This window comes from Phoxinus phoxinus, assembly GCF_949152265.1.
Source record: "Phoxinus phoxinus genome assembly, chromosome: 5".
Classification (NCBI taxonomy): domain Eukaryota; kingdom Metazoa; phylum Chordata; class Actinopteri; order Cypriniformes; family Leuciscidae; genus Phoxinus; species Phoxinus phoxinus.
The window spans coordinates 5403750-5423323 of record NC_136880.1 but is presented as its reverse complement, the minus strand read 5'-3'; the positions used below and the strand labels follow the sequence as shown (position 1 = coordinate 5423323).

The following is a 19574-nucleotide window of genomic DNA, read 5'->3' as shown; positions in this document are numbered from 1 at the left end:
AGTAGCTCGGCTTTAATCTGTGTTCGTCGCCATGGTATCTTATGCTTCACGGCTAACTTGCTCCGGGGCAGGTTATGTTCTGAATTCGAGATCTCAGACTGAAGTTTGACCAATCAGCTGTGAGCAAAGAAACATATAGGTGACTTAACTAATTCCCAGTGTCTGTTGCAATGGCTTCACCTTTTCTTCCAAATCCTGTGGACACCTCCGTGCAAATTGTTAGATGAGCACATCGTAGAGAAAGAGTTTTTAGCCAGACAAAATCCCCTTGCCTTTCCTGATACTTACTTGAATTAAAGATACAGATTTTCCGCGGAAGGAATGTCTTATCTTTGCAAACTTTTTGAGCAGCACATAACAATTGTGACACGTCGAAGCCATGCCCTTACTATACCGCAAATCGTATGTATTGCATTTTTTTGCAAGTGGTACTTGTATGTGGTCGGTAATGCAGAGAATCTAGGGAAAAACACGGTTTGTCGAACCATTCGCAAGGTGGTCCTCGCACCGCAGGGGTACATAAATAGCTTCATTGTGTTCCCTGGACATTTATCCACCATGTCCATAAAAGAGGGCTTTTATAAAATTGCCGGTAAGATATATTGATAGGGTGACATGAACAAATTTAACCTTTCACATTCAGTCTTCAAAAAGCAGATTTCACTTAGAGCACTTAAATGTATTATACAATAATCTACAGTAGTTACATGTTAAGAATGGTTTTAAATGTATATTTATTCCTATGATAGGATTCTCTAGAATCATAGTAGCAATAGACTGCACACGTGTTGCAAACTCCACAGCTCTAGGAGAACATGAGGTGGATTATGTGAACAGAAAGTCCTTTCACAGCCTTGATGTTCAGGTAGGGCTCTCCTATACATTTGCAGCCTGATCTCACGTACAAAACGTACATAGTAATACATAAATAAAAACAGTCAAATACGTATGTTCTATTACGTATTTGCAGTGCCTTTTACGTATCATCTGGACGTAATTGCAGGATCGATATGTATCTAAATGTACGTAAAAACAACCTAAAATACGTACAGTTAGAACGTGTTTTGAGTCCGTAGCCTACTCCGTAACCAGTAACAAGTCAAGTCAAGTCACCTTTATTTATATAGCGCTTTTTACAATACAGATTGTATCAAAGCAGCTTCACAGTGATAACATGAAAATAATACAAAAAACAATTTCATCATCGTCCACCTTTAAGGCAGATCTATAATATTGTTGAATATTAAATGTCCCCAACTAAGCAAGCCAGAAGGCAAGGCAACAGCGGCAAGGAACCAAAACTCCATCAGGTTACAGAATGGAGAAAAAAACCTTGGGAGAACCCAGGCTCAGTCGGGGGCCAGTTCTCCTCTGGCCAATGAGTGAACAGTGTATGAAGTTCAGAATGAATCAGAGTATTTGTCCAGTTCCGGTTGGTTGAAGTCGGAGTGGAGAGGAGGAGAGACTGGTTGACACTTCAGGTCAGCGGCGTCGTCGTGTCCTGGCGCTGGTCCTTCATCAGATCTGGATACGGCCTGGTTCCGGTGGACAGCGGTAAACCTCGGGATAGACAGAGAGACTAATATTAGCGTAGACGCCATCCTTCTTATGATGTACCAAGTACATCAGGATTTACGGGAAGTGTTCCCGGTCCCGGCTGTTCTAAACTATGCAGCCTAACATTGAATTATATAAGTCTATAATGTGTTATGTGTATGCTAGGCCGAAGAGATGTGTTTTTAGTCTAGATTTGAACTGACAGAGTGTGTCTGCTTCCCGGACAATGGTAGGAAGACTGTTCCAAAGTTTTGGTGCTAAGTAGGAAAAGGATCTACCGCCAGCAGTCGATTTTGATATTCTAGGTATTATCAACTGGCCGGAATTTTGAGATCGCAGTCGACATGAAGGACTATAATGCGTTAAGAGCTCGCTCAAGTACTGCGGAGCTAAACCATTTAGTGCTTTGTAAGTGATCAGCAATATTTTAAAATGTATACGATGTTTAATAGGCAGCCAATGCAGTGTTGACAGAACGGGGCTAATATGGTCATACTTCCTGGTTCTAGTAAGAACTCGAGCTGCTGCGTTTTGAACTAGCTGTAGTTTGTTTATTAAGCGTGCAGGGCAACCACCCAGTAGAGCATTACAATAATCTAGCCTTGAGGTCATAAACGCATGAACTAATTGTTCTGCATTATTCATTGAGAGCATATGACGTAATTTAGATATATTTTTAAGATGGAAGAAAGCGTTTTTACAGATACTAGACACATGACTTTCAAATGAAAGATTGGTATCAAAGAGCACACCCAGGTTCCTAACCGACGACGAAGACTTAACAGAGCAGCCATCAAGTGTTAGACAGTACTCTAGGTTATTACGTGTGGAAGTTTTTTGTCCAATAATTAGAATCTCTGTTTTTTTCTGAATTTAGTAGTAGGAAATTACTAGTCATCCAATTTTTTATATCAGCTATGCATTCCGTTAATTTTGTGAATTGGTAGGTTTCGTTAGGTTTTGAAGAAATATACAGCTGAGTATCGTCGGCATAACAGTGAAAGCTAATTCCATGTTTCCTAATGATATCTCCTAATGGTAGCATATACAGAGTGAACAGCAGCGGTCCTAGTACTGAGCCTTGTGGTACGCCATACTGAACTTGTGATTGATAAGACATCTCTGCATTTACTGCTACAAACTGATAACGGTCAGATAAGTATGATTTAAACCATGCTAGTGCAATTCCACTAATGCCAACATAATGTTCGAGTCTATTTAAAAGGATGTTGTGGTCAATGGTGTCAAATGCAGCACTAAGATCAAGTAATACTAATAGAGAGATACAACCACGATCGGATGATAAGAGCAGATCATTTGTGACTCTAACGAGAGCTGTCTCGGTACTATGGTACGGTCTAAATCCGGACTGAAAATCCTCGCAGATATAATTTCTTTCAAGAAAGGAACACAGTTATGAGGATACTGCTTTTTCTAATATCTTTGACAGAAATGGCAGATTAGAGATCGGCCTGTAATTGACTAGTTTTGTAGGATCAAGTTGCTGTTTTTTAACAAGCGGTTTAATCATAGCTAGCTTAAAGGTTTTTGGTACGTATCCTAGAGACTAGGGCTGTTTTCGACTAAGGATTTTCATAGTCGAATCTGATTCGTTAGATTTTGCCGTAGTCGACTGATAGTCGAACTTTTTTTTTTCTTTTTTTTTTTTGATAGCAGCTAGATTTTTTCCATTTCAAACAAAAGAGCTAAAAAAAACTAAAAGAAAAACATGGTGTGTAACAAATACCTTTTATTAATTTAAAGCCAGATGAATAAAACATATCACACATATAGCCTATCAAACATCAGAAAAGTTCACATAAAATAGGAACATTGGCTTCAAAAACAACAACGTGCCAAAACATGCCTTTATCTCTCAATTAGGAAGCTATTTCTTGGCTTTTAATTCACAGTTCACACTCGGGAATCGGGATAAAATAAATAAATAAAATTAAACTTAGCGCAACAGCCTGGCACTAGTCCAAAATGTCAAACATTTTTCAAAATACAATAAGCCTGCCTGAATAAATAAAAACAATTACACAACAACGAAAATAAATAAACATAGGCCTAATATAAGTTATAATCGAATGGGCTTCAGAAAGTGCACATGCAGCAAAAAAAGAAAGAAAAGTAAAAGGAAAGGATGTCTTCGTTGCTGAGACGCTTCGCGCGCAGCCTTCAGCTTGCACTTAACTTTATTTGGGTCATCTTTAACCTTCTCCCACACTTTTGATGATTTTTTAGAAGCCATTGTGAGCCAATAAATCCGTAAATGCTAACAAATGCGTTAGGCATGTAAGTGTGCTGCTGCTCATTGGTTACATAACACTCAGCGCCACCGCTCCCACCACGCGCATCACGCGCTGTGCGCACCAGGAGCTGAGGTGAGGGGGCCCCAAAAAAATAGCCTAATGAAAAATCAATAATTATAATGCCGATATTATTTCAGTATAGAAATACAGACATCCCAAAGGAAGTTCTGGGAGTCTCCCGCATATTGATAGCGGCTCACTGATGCCCGCGAATTAGTTAAAATCTCCGGAATCTAGAGCGAGCGCGCCCGCAAGACAGAGACTGTGCTCCAAACTGCGTAGCGCGTTCACGGCAGAGAGGGAGAGAGAGAGCAAGAGACCGCGTGCATGTTCCTCATGAAGACGAAGTTTCTCGGGGTAGTAGGGGGCATCATAAATAAATTATGCAATTATGCTTAGGGCACCAAAATGGCTAGCAGCGGCTCTGTTAACACTTCCCTCCTATTCGACCATGAGGTTCATAGTCGAATCAGACCTCTCCGAATCGAATCGTCGAATCCTCGACTATTAGAAGTCAGCCCTACTAGAGACAAAGATGAATTAATGATATTAAGAAGAGGATCTATGACATCTGGAAGCATCTCTTTCAGTAGTTTAGTCGGTATAGGGTCTAACATACACGTTGTCGATTTAGATGATTTGACGAGTTTGCAAAATTCTTCCTCTCCTATAGCAATGAATGAATCAAATTTTCCCTCAGGGAGACTACAATGCACTTCCTGATGCGATACTGTATTAGACGGTAGCATAGTTATAATTTTGTGCCTGATATTATCGATCTTATAAGTGAAGAAGTTCATAAAGTCATTACTGCTGTGTTGCTTGGAAACTTCTGGGCTTGAAGCTTTCTTTTTCGTTAGTTTAGCCACTGTTTCAAATAAATACCTAGGATTATGTTTATTTTCTTCTAATAGGGTTGAAAAATTAGCAGATCTAGCAGCTTTTAAAGCCTCTCTGTAAGCAATCGAGCTCTCCTTCCATGAAATCCGAAACACCTCTAGTTTTGTTTTCTTCCAGTTGCGCTCCATTTTTCTGGCTGCTCTCTTAAGGGCCTGAGTGTGCTTGTTGTGCCACGGCGTTGGACTATGTTCTTTAATCTTCTTTAAGCACAGCGGAGCAACTGTGTCTAAAGTGCTCGAAAAGAGAGAGTTAAAAGTTTCTGTTACAATATCAAGTTCTTCTAAGCTATCCGGGATGCTGAGATGGTGAAACTGATTAGGAAGATTATTGATAAAGCAATCTTTAGTGGCAGAAGTGATCGGTCTAACATATTTATAAAACACGGAGTCGGCTTTGCAGCCTTGGCTAAATGTAATTTACACGAGACTAGATAGTGATCTGAGATGTCATCACTCTGCTGCAGTATTTCAACGGCATCAACATCTATTCCATGTGATAGTATTAGATCTAGAGTATGATTACGACAATGAGTAGTCCTGACACGTGTTGTCTAACTCCAATTGAGTTTATAATGTCTTTAAATGCCAATCCCAATGCATCTTTTTCATTATCTATGTGTATATTAAAGTCACCAACAATTAGTACTTTATCTGCAGCCAATACTAATTCTGATAGAAAGTCTGCAAATTCTTTGATAAAGTCTGTATGGTGCCCTGGTGGCCTGTATACAGTAGCCAGCAGAATTTTCAAACGTGATTTATCGTTTACACTAGATATTTTTACATTAAGCACCAACACTTCAAAAGAATTATATTTACAACTAGATTTCTTAGTGGTTTTGAAAATATTACTATAAAGTACAGCAACACCTCCTCCTTTGCGTTTCAGACGAGGTTCATGTTTATAACCGTAATCTTGTGGGGTTGACTCATTTAAAGCAATGTAATCGTTTGGTTTTAGCCAGGTTTCTGTTAAACACAGCACATCTAGGTTAAAATCTGTAATCATATCATTAACTATTAGCGCTTTTGAAGTAAGAGATCGAATATTCAGCAACCCGAGCTTTATCATTTGCTCATCCGTATTATATCTGTTTTTTATTTGTTGAACATCAATTACATTTTTAACCTTAGATGGGTTTTAACGTTTTTTGGATTTCCAAGTTCAGGGAACAGACACAGTCTCTATATGATGATATCACTGCAAAAAATGCTTTTCTTACTTAGTATTTTTGTTTTGTTTCCAGTCCAAATATCTAAAAATTATTAATTCAAGAAGCATTTACTAGAGAAGTAAAATGACATAAGAAATTCTATTTTGTTTTAAGATAAAAAGAAAGTAATTTAAGTAATTTTTGCTTAAAACAAGCAAAATGATCTGCCAATGGGGTAAGCAAAAAAATCTTAATTCGAATGGAAAACAAGAAAAAAAATCTTAATTCGAATGGAAACCAAGAATTTTTTGCTTACCCCATTGGCAGATAATTTTGCTCGTTTTAAGCAAAAATTACTTAAATTACTTTCTTTTTATCTTAAAACAAAATAGAATTTCTTATGTCATTTTACTTCTCTAGTAAAAGCTTCTTGGTTTAAGAATTTTTAGATATTTGGACTGGAAACAAAACAAAAATACTAACTAAGAAAGTATTTTTTGCAGTGATCTAGGTGAAAGAGTCTCTATGTGATGGGATTTATCTGACCTTGGTGACGTGAGGCCGCTAGCAGACGGTCGGTTAAGCCAGTCTGTCTGCTTCCTGACCTGAGGCCCAGATTGTCATGTTTTATCTCTAAGACTATGAGCCAAATTACTAGAGAGAAGAGCAGCACCATCCCAGGAGGGATGAATACCATCTCTTTTCAACAGGTCAGGTTTGCCCCAAAAACTTTTCCAATTGTCTATGAATTCTATATTATTCTGCGGACACCACCCAGACAGCCAGCCATTGAGTGAACACAATCTACTAACTATCTCATCACTCCTGCGAACAGGAAGGGGGCCAGAGCAAATTACAGTTCTTGACATCGTACTTGCAAGTTCACACATCTCTTTAATATTAATTTTGGTGATCTCTGACTGGCGGAGTCGAACATCATTAGTGCCGACGTGAATAATAATCTTAGAGAATTTACGTTTAGCATTAGCCAGCACTTTTAAATTTGCTTTGATGTCAGGCGCTCTGGCTCCCGGCAAACATGTGACTATGGTGGCTAGTGTCTCTATTTTCACGTTCCGTGTAATAGAATCGCCAATAACTAGGGCACAATCAGAATAATTCTCAGTGGGTGTTTCACTGAGCGGGGCAAATCGATTTGTTATCGGAACGGAAAAGTGTTTTTTTGATCCGCGACTAGAGCGATCTCTCACTGTCACCCATCTGCCCTGCTGCACGGGCTCTACTTCAGCCGGAACCGACTCATGTAAAGAATTTACTAGGCTAGGCGCATCCAAAATAGTATCTAAAGCTCTAGCACTCTTCTTACTATTCTCGATTAAAGTTTGGATGCGTGTCTCTAGTTCTGAAATCTTCTCCGTCAGCCTGACTGTCTCCTTGCATTTATCACATATAAATCCTATATTGCCGACAGAGAAGGCAAACATGGTAAACATGTGACATGAAGTGCTGGTGACAATAACAGGAGAAGACATTACTCACCGTGTTTGTTGACTGATTCTTACTCACCTGGGCTTTTATGAACTCAAAGGCGCGGGCGCGCGAGAGAAAAATAAATAACTGAGCGCACGGGTGGTGCGTTAAAAGGCTAGCGAGTTAGCGAGAATCTGCAAGCTTGACGTCTTGTTTTTTCAGGTGAGGACATTTATTTATTTACGTTATATGTGAATATATTTATATAATTGTGATCTGTTTTATGAAATATATTCTTAAGTAGTCAGTTGTTGCTTTTTGTCAAATAACAACATATTTCTGGCTTGCAATAGAAAAAGTGCATCGACTGAAGTGATGCTAGGTTAAACCATTGGAGAGTCATAACAGTTTAACACTATCTATCTAATATAAAATCATGTTTTTTTTCATGCATTTCTAGTGTCTTTATTTTATTTTATTTTTTTACATTCTCAGATCACACTTCTCAGGTGATACTCAGGTGAATTTTAAGGCAATCAGTATACAATTTGACTGAAAATGTTTATTATGAAAGATGGATGGAACAATGGAATTAATTTAATTTATATTGTGCTATTAATTTTACTACGATTATGACAGCCCTATTAATCGTTATATGTAAAAAAAAGTGTCAAGTTTCTGTAATAGAAGATGTAGAGTCTTAATGATGCACAGATATTGTTTAATGTTTGATATTCACAGACAAAGAAAAAAAGGACCCAGTCCAGATTTTATTTCAGAAGGAAAACTAAAGAGAGTTCACTGCAAAGAGGAAACCTACGTCACATGGTAAGGTTTTGTCATCCTAAAGGAAAATAATTTAATGTATTGTAAAGCTTTTTTTAGCTTGGGGGTGGGGGTGACAGAGTCTATTCTACACGAGTAACAAGACCTGCTGTCAGCTGCTACTTCCAACCTTTATTCTGAGAGCACACAACCTTCAGCATTGCATTGGGGTAATAGGACAGTAGCTGCATCAGAAAGATGGAGGGAGGCTAGACCCTCTTTAAAGGGGTGGTTGATTGCGATTTCACTTTTTCATTTTAAATAGTGTGTAATGTTGCTGTTGGTGCATGAACAGTATCTGCAAAGTTGCTGCGCTGAAAGTTCAACGTAAGCAGAGATATAGTCTTTTAAAAATCAGGAAGTTTAATGCCTACAAAAACGACTCGAATGGGACTACAACGAGATACTTCCCGGGTTTTATACGTAGCTAACCCATACATTTACATCAACCCTCCCTCCGGAATAAGCAAAAAAAATGGGGCGTGGCCATATTTATGCGGCATTGTGGAAGAGGAAGAATTATAGTGGAGAGCTGAAGCCATGCCGTCTAAAGTGTGTTATTTTCACCCAGCTGTCATGTCTTCGGTGTTCAGGCTTCCTATGGACGCTGTAGTTCGTCAACAATGGCTACAATTTCTGTTTTATTATGCTCCTGAAAATTACAATTGTAGCTCTCTGTGCTACGCATTTTACTGAAGACAGCTTCCAGAATCTCCACGAATTCAATGCCGGATTAAACAAGAAACTGTTACTAAAACATGAAGCAGTTCCAACTTTAAAAACTGAGGCAGCCGTTCTTGGGCCACAACCTGTAAGTAAGACTTAAAGCTGCAGTCCGGCGTTTTTCCTCTTTGTCGCCATCTCTGTTCGAAATCTGCAATTGCAGTTATTCGCGGAATTATTAACTGTGCGTGGGTAGTAAATCGGCATGAAACAGCGCGGATGAACACAATGTATTGAGGAGAACCTGTCGCTGCCGCGTCGCTGTGGAGAGCTACTGTTCTGTCATCATCAGCAATCTCAAAGTATACTTTTTGAAAGTGTATAACAAACATCAGAATTTTAATCGGTAAATGTCATCTGAACAAGTAAGTAACATTCACTTTTGTTCTGACCAAATTCGGGGGGTGGGGGGAAGCATTGCAGTAGGCAATATCATGCTGATTAAATAACGATTGCTTATTTCACGTCAAATCGTGAAAAATATATTTTGTTCTCAAATTATTAATGTTAACTACATCATTATTGCGTGACTACATTTAATGTGTATTAGGGCTACCTGTAGTTCAGTTTTCATTTCTGTGCTGTATTCTAATTGTCATACCAACAAATTAATGTTCCTTATAACTGTTTCTCTTTGAAATAAAAAACACACACGTATGTGTAATCTAATGGTTATTGAAAACTGTAATATAATAAAATTTTATTCACATACATGTGTCATTACCAACATGCACCGTTCAAGAATATTATTTTGCAGGACACAAGCTTTGACCCAGAAATATCTGATGATGATGACGATGTGGGCAGTGTAAGAGGCAGAGGGAGAGGCAGAGGGAGAGGGAGAGGAAGAGGGAGAGGAAGAGGCAGAGGGAGAGGAAGAGGGAGAGGCAGAGGGAGAGGAAGAGGGAGAGGCATGGTTTCAGAAGATGATGCAAATAGAGCTGCAGACCTATCACAGCAGAGGTTAACAGAGACACAGGTTTGTTTTTGTTTTTTATTGTACACTTTAAAATATTATTTTCTCCATATTTCTTACATCATATGGTTGTTGTTTTTTAGTCTGCAGTGAATGACCTAGACTTCAGTCAACGGGGAGAGATCCTTCAAGAGGTTTTAGTACAGCATCCTGCAATATTGTTTGACGTTTTAGCCCATGCTGCCCAAGCAACAACCCTTCCTTCATCATCATCACTACACTGGTGTACCTGCAACAACTGCAGAGAGATGCCCACAGACCTGGAAAGAAAATGTTGTTGCCAGCGACCAGAGAGGTGTATAAGCAGGACAGCTACATTTGAACTTCTGTGTCTCAATCCATCAGTTTTGAGGTTGGTCAGGGACACACGTAATGGTATTCTGGCCTTGGAAGACTCTGCTGAACCAGGCACAGACAATCGAGAGTCTCGATATGCTGCATACAGGCAGTATGTAGTTTGGCAGTATGGTGCGTTAGGTGGGGGCCATAGAGTGGTCATACCAAGTTGTTGTGTTTGGTGTATTAGAGAGAAATATCCTGATCCTCAAGGCCAATACACAGGATTTATACCAAATAGGCTGTAGCACAGTACTTTTTTTTTTTTTTTTGTTACATTTCTTATGTAATAAATATTAATACATAATAATAATACACTATAAGGATATTAGAATATGCATTTATACTTTAAAAATTCAATGCACTACCTCATTTAAATTAATAATGCAAGATATACATTTTAAATTGTGTTACTGTATTATTGTATAATGTTTTGGTGAAATATAATTTGTTATAAGCGTTATTTTTTGCAGTTTAATTATTTCAACTCCATTCAATTCATTGGGTGTAAACAAGTTATTAGAATACTAAAACTATTGTGGTTTTTTTTTGTATTTAGTATTCTCTTTTTTGTTACAGGATTGCAACTATAGTTGATAATGTGTATTTTTGTTTACATATTTCAAGAGGCTACAATAAAGAAATAAAGAAATCTTGAGTTTCTATCAAATCTTTTTATTACACTGACCAAATCAGACCGATACAAACTGCCCTTAAAAATAGCCAGATTTTTTTATACTGTTCGTATTAGTAACATCTTTAATAAACACTGTTCAAACTACATAGATACGTTACAGTAGTGGTGAGATCCACATGTCCTACAGTGTGTAAATAAATTAATAACAAAAAAAACAACACTGGCATCTTGACAAATAGATGTTTATCCAGTAGTGGAGTATAACCGCAAACCACCTATGATATAAGATAGAAAGACAAAGAAAGGAAAAAAATAGTTGTATAACCAAAAAAACAATGATATTAAATAATATAAATGAATGTCATCATTAGTCATGTTTACCTTGAAAAAATTGTTTTTTACAATATGATTACAGCTGTGAGTAGATCATGCAAGATTCTGAAAGAAAGACAACATTAACAAAGTGTATATTGGTCCTATACAGCATACAAATCAAGCAATTTATGTAGGCTAATTCTGTCATACTTACATCTCCTCTGTGAAGTTGAGCTTGAACTAACTCTGCAGTTGGTGGAGGAGGAATGTCTGGTAAGTTGCCCAGGGCTCTGGGGTCATCAGCCTTCATTGGCCTCCTTTTTGACAAACCTGTAGCAGAATCTATTCTTTTCCTAACAATAGACCTCTGCAGTTCTGGGATGTACATGTAGTCTTTGGTTATTTTTAATGCATAAACACACCACCTTTTGGATTTTTTGTTGTACAGCCTCCTGTACCTAAGACATGAAGTTCAAAAGTTCATATTTGCATGGTATAGATCACAATACATTTATTATAGACAACTTAACATTTAAGTTTACTCACATTTTGTTGCCCTCTGCATTCACCAAAATTGGACGATGATTGTGATGATTGTAGTCCAGCGCAGCAAGTAAGGTTCGTGCCTCATAAACGGGTGGTGAAAATGAAAATCTCTTGCTGGCGTACATCAAAATGTGATTTTGAAATGACTCGAGGTCAGCAGTTGTCCTGGAGTTACATATAAAACACAAACATACAATATCTATTGAACTTTTAACAATAATTGTAAATAAACGCCTGTGAACACAAGATAGATTTCATAGTACACAAACTTATTGCAAAATGACACATATTAGTACATAGGTAATTACCTGAATCTAAGATACTTGTCAATTGCTTTGAGCCATCTTGCATCAAGAACAATCTTGGACAAGGCCTCATGTGCAACGGAGCCAGGTTTCATCCATTCCCTATTGTGGTCAGCCTCAACACTGCCATGTTGACATTGTCCAAAGGCCCATGTATGTTGGTTAATCACATGATGAAGCACACCAGTCCAAAGATCCTAAAAAAAAAACATATACTGTCAGTAATACAAAAATATTATGAATAAAGAAAAATAAATCACATAAGTCTTACCATGAACTGTTCTCTGTGATCAGCTGCTTTACAACAAAACCAGAAATGGTTTACAATGTCTTTTAACCAGATTAAAATGATGTGCTGGCCAGCTATCATTCCAGCCTAAAAAAGAAGAAGTCTTTAGTAACCTGTTTTGTGAACATAGATTTGACTAAATAGTATACAGTATACAGCACTCCAACACTAACAGCATGCAGTCTTTTTGCAAGGTTCTTTGCTCCATGCCACATGTCCAGAGAATGTACAATCCCCTTATCCTTGTATCTGCCTTTCACTGGATCTGCACATCACATAATAAAAATATGTAATAATATCAGTATTTGCCTTCAAAAGAGGTGTCCAAACTCGGTCTTGGAGGGCAACTTTCTTGTAGTGTTTAGCTCCAAACAGCTCCAAAACACCTACCAGGAAGTTTCTAATGTGCCTAGTTAAGCTGGTTCAGAATTGTAGTTAATTGAGGTTGCAGATAAACTCTACAGGACAGTAGAGAGGCCCTTAAGGACTGAGTTTGCACACCCCTGGTTTAAACAATTTAATAGCATAATGTATTACAAATGGTAGACATTGCTTACCCATCAAAGCAGATATCTGCCTGTGTGCATCTGTAACTACCTCCTTCAGCTTCAGTTCTTCAGAAAGCTGGTCAACAGTCTGAATAAAAGCCTTTTTTTCCATGATAACGGAGTTTCTCTGAGTCTCTCTTTTATCTATTGTTACCACATGAACTATGTCCTTTGAATCATTTTCCATAGTTGTATAAGTGCAGTACTGTGCACAGTGTCCTGGAAGCAGAAATATAGACATGCAACATTCATCCAGACACTTTTTCTGTAAGAAGTATGTAAAAATAAAAAAGATTACCTGGAGAGTCCATTCTTCCATCAGCTGTAATTTGTACAAACATGATTAAGTGAATACAAATATAAATTCTGATTGAAATGGATCAACAATGGCAAAAATGGCAGCACAGGTTAAGACTTACCAAGGACCACAACCTCATCTTTGGACTGATGGCGCTGAATCACCTCAGCTCTCTTAATTGTCCAGAATTCCTTTACAGCATTTGTGCAGTATGCATCTTGAATACTGTAAAATGTGTTTTTGGCAACAACGCCCATGTTCATGAACTGGAAAAGAAGTTTTATCTTTGCGTAGTTGTTGCCAGATAGTAAGATGTTGCTTGCCAGCATGAAATCCCCTCCTTGCATTCCATACTTGAATTTTGGTTGTGAATTCCATGTCCAAACATTGTGACCTCTGGAACAGAACTAAAAAAAAGAAATGAGAAATGTGTTTTATCTTAATGTCAAACATCTATCATAAATTCTTTAAAATACTATTTGGATTAATAGTTCAAAGAAAACAACCAGCAGTATTACCCATTGTAAAACTGTAGCAGTTCCTCTTGATGTTAGTTTCATCGTGAATGGTGGAGAAGCATCACATTTTATATTTACGGTGTGGTCTTGGAAAGTGCACGCGTTCAATGGAAACTGAAGAACATTTGCAAGCAGTTTCAAATTGTCATCATAGACAATAGATGCATGCTTTCCCACAAGGTCATCTCCACAAAGAATTTGTTCCTGCTCAGTGAGGGGCTCATCAATAGACTCAGTACAATCCACTTCGTCATGTACAGTTTCATCAAGCCCAATCACAGGGAACTCGTCAATATTGAAAGGAATACTTTGTGAACCAGTCATTCTGAAAACAAAAAAGCATACTTTTTTAAGAGTGAAATAAATGTGACATTTTTGTTTGATTTTTTTTATCATAAACAATAAAAAGAACATACCGCAAACATAAAGGTGGTACATATTCCTCATCTGAACTGTCATTGACATCATTCTCATCCCCGTATTTTGACAGCGTAACCATTTCATTATCCCAATCTATACTTTGTAAAAAATGAATAGACAGGATTGACTGTGAGTATGGGTAAACCTAAATAAGCAACTGCTCAATATATAGTATCATAAATAATTTTATTTACTTACACAGTGTTCATCAGGTCATTAGCTTGATTGTCATCAATTTGCAATGACTTCTCGCTAATTATCATTGATGTAAAGCTGTAATGAAACAATAACATGACTCATGTTAGATTTCTCGAATTTAGCTGAACAATCATGAAGTGGATCATCAAGTGTTTAAAAAAAATCATTCTTGCTTCTAATACAAAAAAAGAATGTGCTGGAACAAAGATCAAAGGAAGACCGCTTATTGAAGATAGTCATGTAGCGTAGCCTTCAGTATAGTTGTTTATCCAAACTACGGTATGTGAAAAAACACCTTACATTTGTTAATAATAATATTATATAATCAAATAAAAGACAGGACCTCACATTTGAGACCATACGATGTAAAGATTAGATGGACCATCCTGTGTATTACTGAATGTTTGGAACATTCAGTTTACATACACAAATATATTACATCAGTGACACAGGCTGCATTACATCAGAATACACTGAAGACAAACACACTTGTATTATATACTGTGGATAATCAGAAAAAAATAAAATATGTAACTACTAGTGATAATGTACAAACCTTGCTTGCAATGCCTCTTCTTCATCATGTACTTTTTCCAAAAAAACAACTCCAGGTACAGAAAAATCAGTTTCTCTGTACGAGTAACAAAGTGTCAATTAGACAGTCAAATAATGGCCATGTAATGGAAACAGCATTACGCGTTAGATAAGTTGACATGTACAAACAAATAACAATAAGAGTGCTATTAAATAACGGTGTATGAACTGAATCACTGTTATACATTTTTAACGTGTTTTATGAACTCTTCCGCTAATATCTTACGACAGGAACAATGTCACTTTACCGATCTGATTCAGCTCCAATACTTGACAACGGAGGAAGCGGGTTTGGTTTTCTTGGAGTAGAAGTGAATTGCTCCCTCTCATAGCTAGGACAAAATAATGCATATTTACCATAGGCGTAATAGCAATACGAGAAAGACAACAAAGGAAATTCCGTAACTCTGTGAATTAAGCGAACAAGTGACTAACGTCACTGTTACGTAAATGAATTCATTCAAATAAAATGAAATGAAATCACCTGTCTTACCTGTCCAGCAGAAAAAAAGCAGTCTCTGCGTCCGTTTTGAACCCCTTCAAAACACGGAGTTCACGCCACCTTTCAAAAGCCCTGCCGATGTTTATCCTTGTTTTAGAATTGGCTCGGTTGCAGTCTCTTTTTTTCTGAAGTCCGAAGTCTTTTGTGTTTTACAGCTGGTGAATCTCCAGTTGTCCCTGGTGATTGTCGCTTTAAACTTTCGGGATCCGCCATACCAAGTGCTAAGCTAAATCTCCACCATCATCCACACATGCTATTTAGCCGGGACTCATTCTCTATGTGTACAGAAGTGACGTAATGACGCAAAGACATGCTCGAAATTCCCGCGGAAATCCACCAGTACCACTGGAATTAAAATCATTATTACAAGCTTACCGTTTTGAATCGAGGTAAGGCAAGCAGATCGTTTTGAACACTGGCTGGTTACGTTTTTTTACAAAAATGTCTTTTTTTATATTTTTAAACACAAAAAAGTGCCGGACTGCAGCTTTAATCATTTTAAATGTTTGCATGTATAATTTCAGACGTAAGTTTATCAAGGACGTAAACAAATGCCAGCGCTCGCGTTAGCCACTTAGTTATGCTCGTGTGTCTATGACAAACGCGTACAAACATTTTGAACCTGCAATTTGTAATTATGTACTAATTTTGTAAATGTATTTTCCATGTATACTTTATGAAGTAATTTTTCGATTTGATCAAGAACGTAAACCAATGCCAAAGCTGTTTGTTTATAGTAGCCAGTTAGTTCGATGCTATTTTGTGTGTATAAGTCTAGACAAACGTGTATAAAGTTATAAAAAATATATGTAATCGCAACAGCAAACTTCAGCTGCGGTATTACTCAGTAATTTATTCTGGTATATTAAATGTTTAATCAGGAGAAAACCGTATCTCAAAAGCTAACAAGTGTCAGCAGTGGCATTTTCAAGTAACAGCGTATCGAAATTATTATATAATAATATAATAATAATTTAATTAAAAAAATACCATTCAGAAACGTTTTGTAAGAGCCGTGTTTGGGGAGGTTCTGCTTGACTCTCTTCATTGCCGCTTTCTGGGTCTGATCTGGCTCAAACTGTACGGCAGTATTGACAACATTATTTACATTTGACCGGAGCACATGCAACACTCGCCCGTAAAGGTGATGGGCGTGAAGTTTCCGGAGAACGTGCACTGCGCAGTTTAGCCAATTACAACACACCGGCCCAGCTAACCAATCTGAGCCCATGCCTGTGTCTGAGGGAGTGGTTTCACAGAATCAGGAAGTCAACCGGTCGTTCAAATGACAGAGGAGAAAGCGGCTTACAATAAAGGTCAAATTTATGAAAAATAAGGCTTAAAAAAAAAAAAAAAAGACGAAGACATGTTATATTGCACCCCATAAACACAATCATGCAAAGAAAAAAAGCAGTAAACCACCCCTTTAAACAGCAACAGGCTTGCAACAGAACATATCAACGTGCAGATGTGTTCAGCGTACAAGGCAAAGGTGGCGGTGGTAAAGTGTAAAGACTGTCTGCCTAAGCAGTATACCCGCATTGATTGTGCTGTACACCGCAGACAAGTACTTCTTAACAGAAGCACAATGATTTCAGGTTTCCACAAGGCTGTACCACCCACCACAGTGGTGAAGCAGGACTCTAACAGGCAATACTTTCACCATCATGAAGGTACGATCTTATTTTAGTTTTTAAAATAAAATAAATTAATTAAATGCATTTAAATTGCATTCATATATTAGTCATTGTAAATGTATTTTTTTAGGATAGGCACATAACTACAAGTTGTCTTTGTTTTTATTGAACTTGTAAAGTTATGAATTGAAACATGTTTTGTTTTGTTTTTTATTGTAGATCGACTCTTACCAATGGTACTACCTATGTGCAATTGTGGAGAGGAAATGTACTGTGTTGGTGTAGGGAGGGCCATTACTTTGGTCAACATGAAGGGTGAGTGAATGAGTGAGCAGATACTAAAATCTGCCTTTTAGCATGCATGTTTAATGTGTGTATTCTACTTTTTAAAAATGTCCTTGGTACTATTTACCAATTATTATTTTTGCTTCATTAAGCTCCACCACATGTACCGCAGAAGCCAATGTGTGTATTTATGTTGGTTGATATTAAACCAACATGTTGGTTTGCTTTACAAACACATATTTGAGGATATAGTATAGTATCTATAATATCAGCACCTGATTTGCATAATTTGTTTGGAACATCCTTGTCTAGAGAAGACAAACAAGTCATTGGCAAAATCAGAATCAGTGCTGAGATTTGTTTCATTTAAATGTGTCTGTAAACTGCTGAATTAATCCTGCTGCATTCAAACCCATAGAAAAAAATTCTGCCTGTTCTGACCCTGCCCAGCCAAAACAAATGTCACACTAATAACTTTGTATTATGTAATAATTATAATGCCATACAACACAAAACATCCAGGTCTGACTGGATTTTGTGGTAATGTCCTCCCCTTACAATAGTATACAAATATTATTTTGCCATTTTTAAAAGTGTGAGTTTGGATTTGTATCATTTGCGTTCTGTCATCATACTTTATTATTAAATGTAAATTACTGACAATTATTTTACAGGTCGCTACGACCTGTCATTGCCCAAACTGCACTGTGAGAAATGCAGAGAAACATGGATGCCAGGTGTGTTCGAATTGCAGAAGAGTGGCTACTGTCCTGCAACCCTGAACTTTTCCCCCATTTATGATGAGGAAGTCTTCGTGTCCTTCGAAGACTTGAAAATGGCTGCTCCAGGATTGTCTCGTTTAGCATTCATAAGACGGTGCACTATGGCAGAGTGAGTACCTTTCTCATACATTTACTCAATCTCATACTATTATTGTTGACTTCCAACCTCATGCGAGCAAAGCATTTCTGTCTTCAGAACTGGAGTCAGAAATCCCAGGAGATGAGCAGTGTATGGCCCTGTTTACACCTGGTTTTAAGAAGCGGTTTGGTTGACTGAATCACAAGTAGATGAGGGAGACACATTTACACCTGTTTTTTAAATCCGCCTCTTAATCATACACAGTATGATTTCATGATTTGTTTGTGTTAAGTTTTATACACTGATTTCACATATAAAATGTGTACACAATTCACGAATCAAGCCTATCAGCTTGTTTTTTCTGTCTATCCCAAATGCCTGTTTTTCCTTTTATCTTGTATGTCGTGTAGATGGGAGGAGGTGGGAGGCAAAGGTGTTTGTGGATCTGCAGAGTTTGCAGCTGCCAAAGAGTTTTCCAGAAAGACCAGCAGTAAACTGGATGATGAGGGCATTGAAGTCGCTGTCTGTCGGCATGGTGTTCTTTTGATTATCTGTGTTAAATGTGAAGCATCAATCTCTGCTAAAGTGCCAGAAAGTACTTGAATTAGTTGATTTTCTGGCATTTCTCACAAAATATCAATGATGCATAGCATAGAAATCATGTTAATGAAAAGACATATTGACTAAATATTTGAATGTGAATACCTGTGTTATGTAGATGATGTCAACCTCTTAACAAAGAAGGTCTTTGACAAGGATATGCTAATTCAACGACTAGAGGAAGAAAAGATGATCCTTGTTCAAGAGGCTTTATCTAAGAAGTCAGGAACAGAAACTGAACAGTTTGCTTGATAGCATCATTTCTGGTGGTAAGAACCTAAAATTGTTTTTGTCAATTTAAAAATATATTTCATAATCACACACTGACCCCACATGAAATGTTAACTTAATTTTTGTAGGTAAACCCTGGAATCTTCCAGACGATGGGATTCAAGGACTTCGGTGTGTGCTGCAGAGCATCACGCAACACATTGCTGTTGAAGAATGTGAATACGGAAGCTGGCCAGAACTAGCCTGTGTTTCCCTATGCTGCCTTGCGCGATTTTATTCACGCTGCTAGGCAGCCTGGATACCATGGATCAGATTTTCGCTTCAGCGAGGGGACCAATCACAGAATGGGAGGGAGCAGCAAGAGGATGACGACGTCTATCGACACACCGAAGCAGTTTGTTTATATCAACATGTGCACTGCAGATTTACCTTCTACCCTCATGTTTATCTTGCACAACCGGCAATAGTCGCTGAACGCCATCATGTACACAAATATATGACCCATTGCCTTCTTCCTACACACGTCATCTGGTATAATTGAAACGATTGGCTATGAGCTACGTACAGGCGCATT

The 19574-nt window shown here is 37.7% G+C and overlaps 2 protein-coding genes and 1 long non-coding RNA gene across 3 annotated transcripts in view; 1 reads left to right on the top strand and 2 right to left on the bottom strand.

The window, feature by feature from the left end:
- LOC306999438 overlaps window positions 1-5764 on the bottom strand; it is a 743560-nt gene extending 737796 nt beyond the window's left edge. The window contains exons 1-2 of the long non-coding RNA XR_013797854.1: window positions 4397-5764; window positions 1097-3117 (exon numbers count right to left, since the gene is read on the bottom strand). This is a non-coding gene — a long non-coding RNA (uncharacterized lncRNA). The remainder of the gene's footprint in view (window positions 1-1096; window positions 3118-4396) is intronic.
- Window positions 5765-10963: 5199 nt separating this feature from the next.
- Window positions 10964-14171, bottom strand: LOC306998338 (uncharacterized protein; the record flags this gene model as incomplete). Its single annotated transcript, XM_079612303.1, has 12 exons — window positions 10964-11128; window positions 11235-11291; window positions 11383-11626; window positions 11715-11879; window positions 12023-12216; window positions 12291-12395; window positions 12482-12573; window positions 12866-13075; window positions 13155-13178; window positions 13276-13561; window positions 13673-13997; window positions 14089-14171. The coding sequence occupies 11 exons, from the start codon at window positions 14169-14171 to the stop codon at window positions 11280-11282; spliced, it is 1740 nt and encodes a 579-aa protein (XP_079468429.1). The 3' UTR covers window positions 10964-11128; window positions 11235-11279.
- Window positions 14172-16854: 2683 nt separating this feature from the next.
- LOC306998337 (uncharacterized protein) lies at window positions 16855-18772 on the top strand (the record flags this gene model as incomplete). Its single annotated transcript, XM_079612302.1, has 4 exons — window positions 16855-17059; window positions 17243-17338; window positions 17983-18199; window positions 18580-18772. The coding sequence occupies 4 exons, from the start codon at window positions 16855-16857 to the stop codon at window positions 18770-18772; spliced, it is 711 nt and encodes a 236-aa protein (XP_079468428.1).
- Between the last annotated feature and the right edge of the window lie 802 nt (window positions 18773-19574).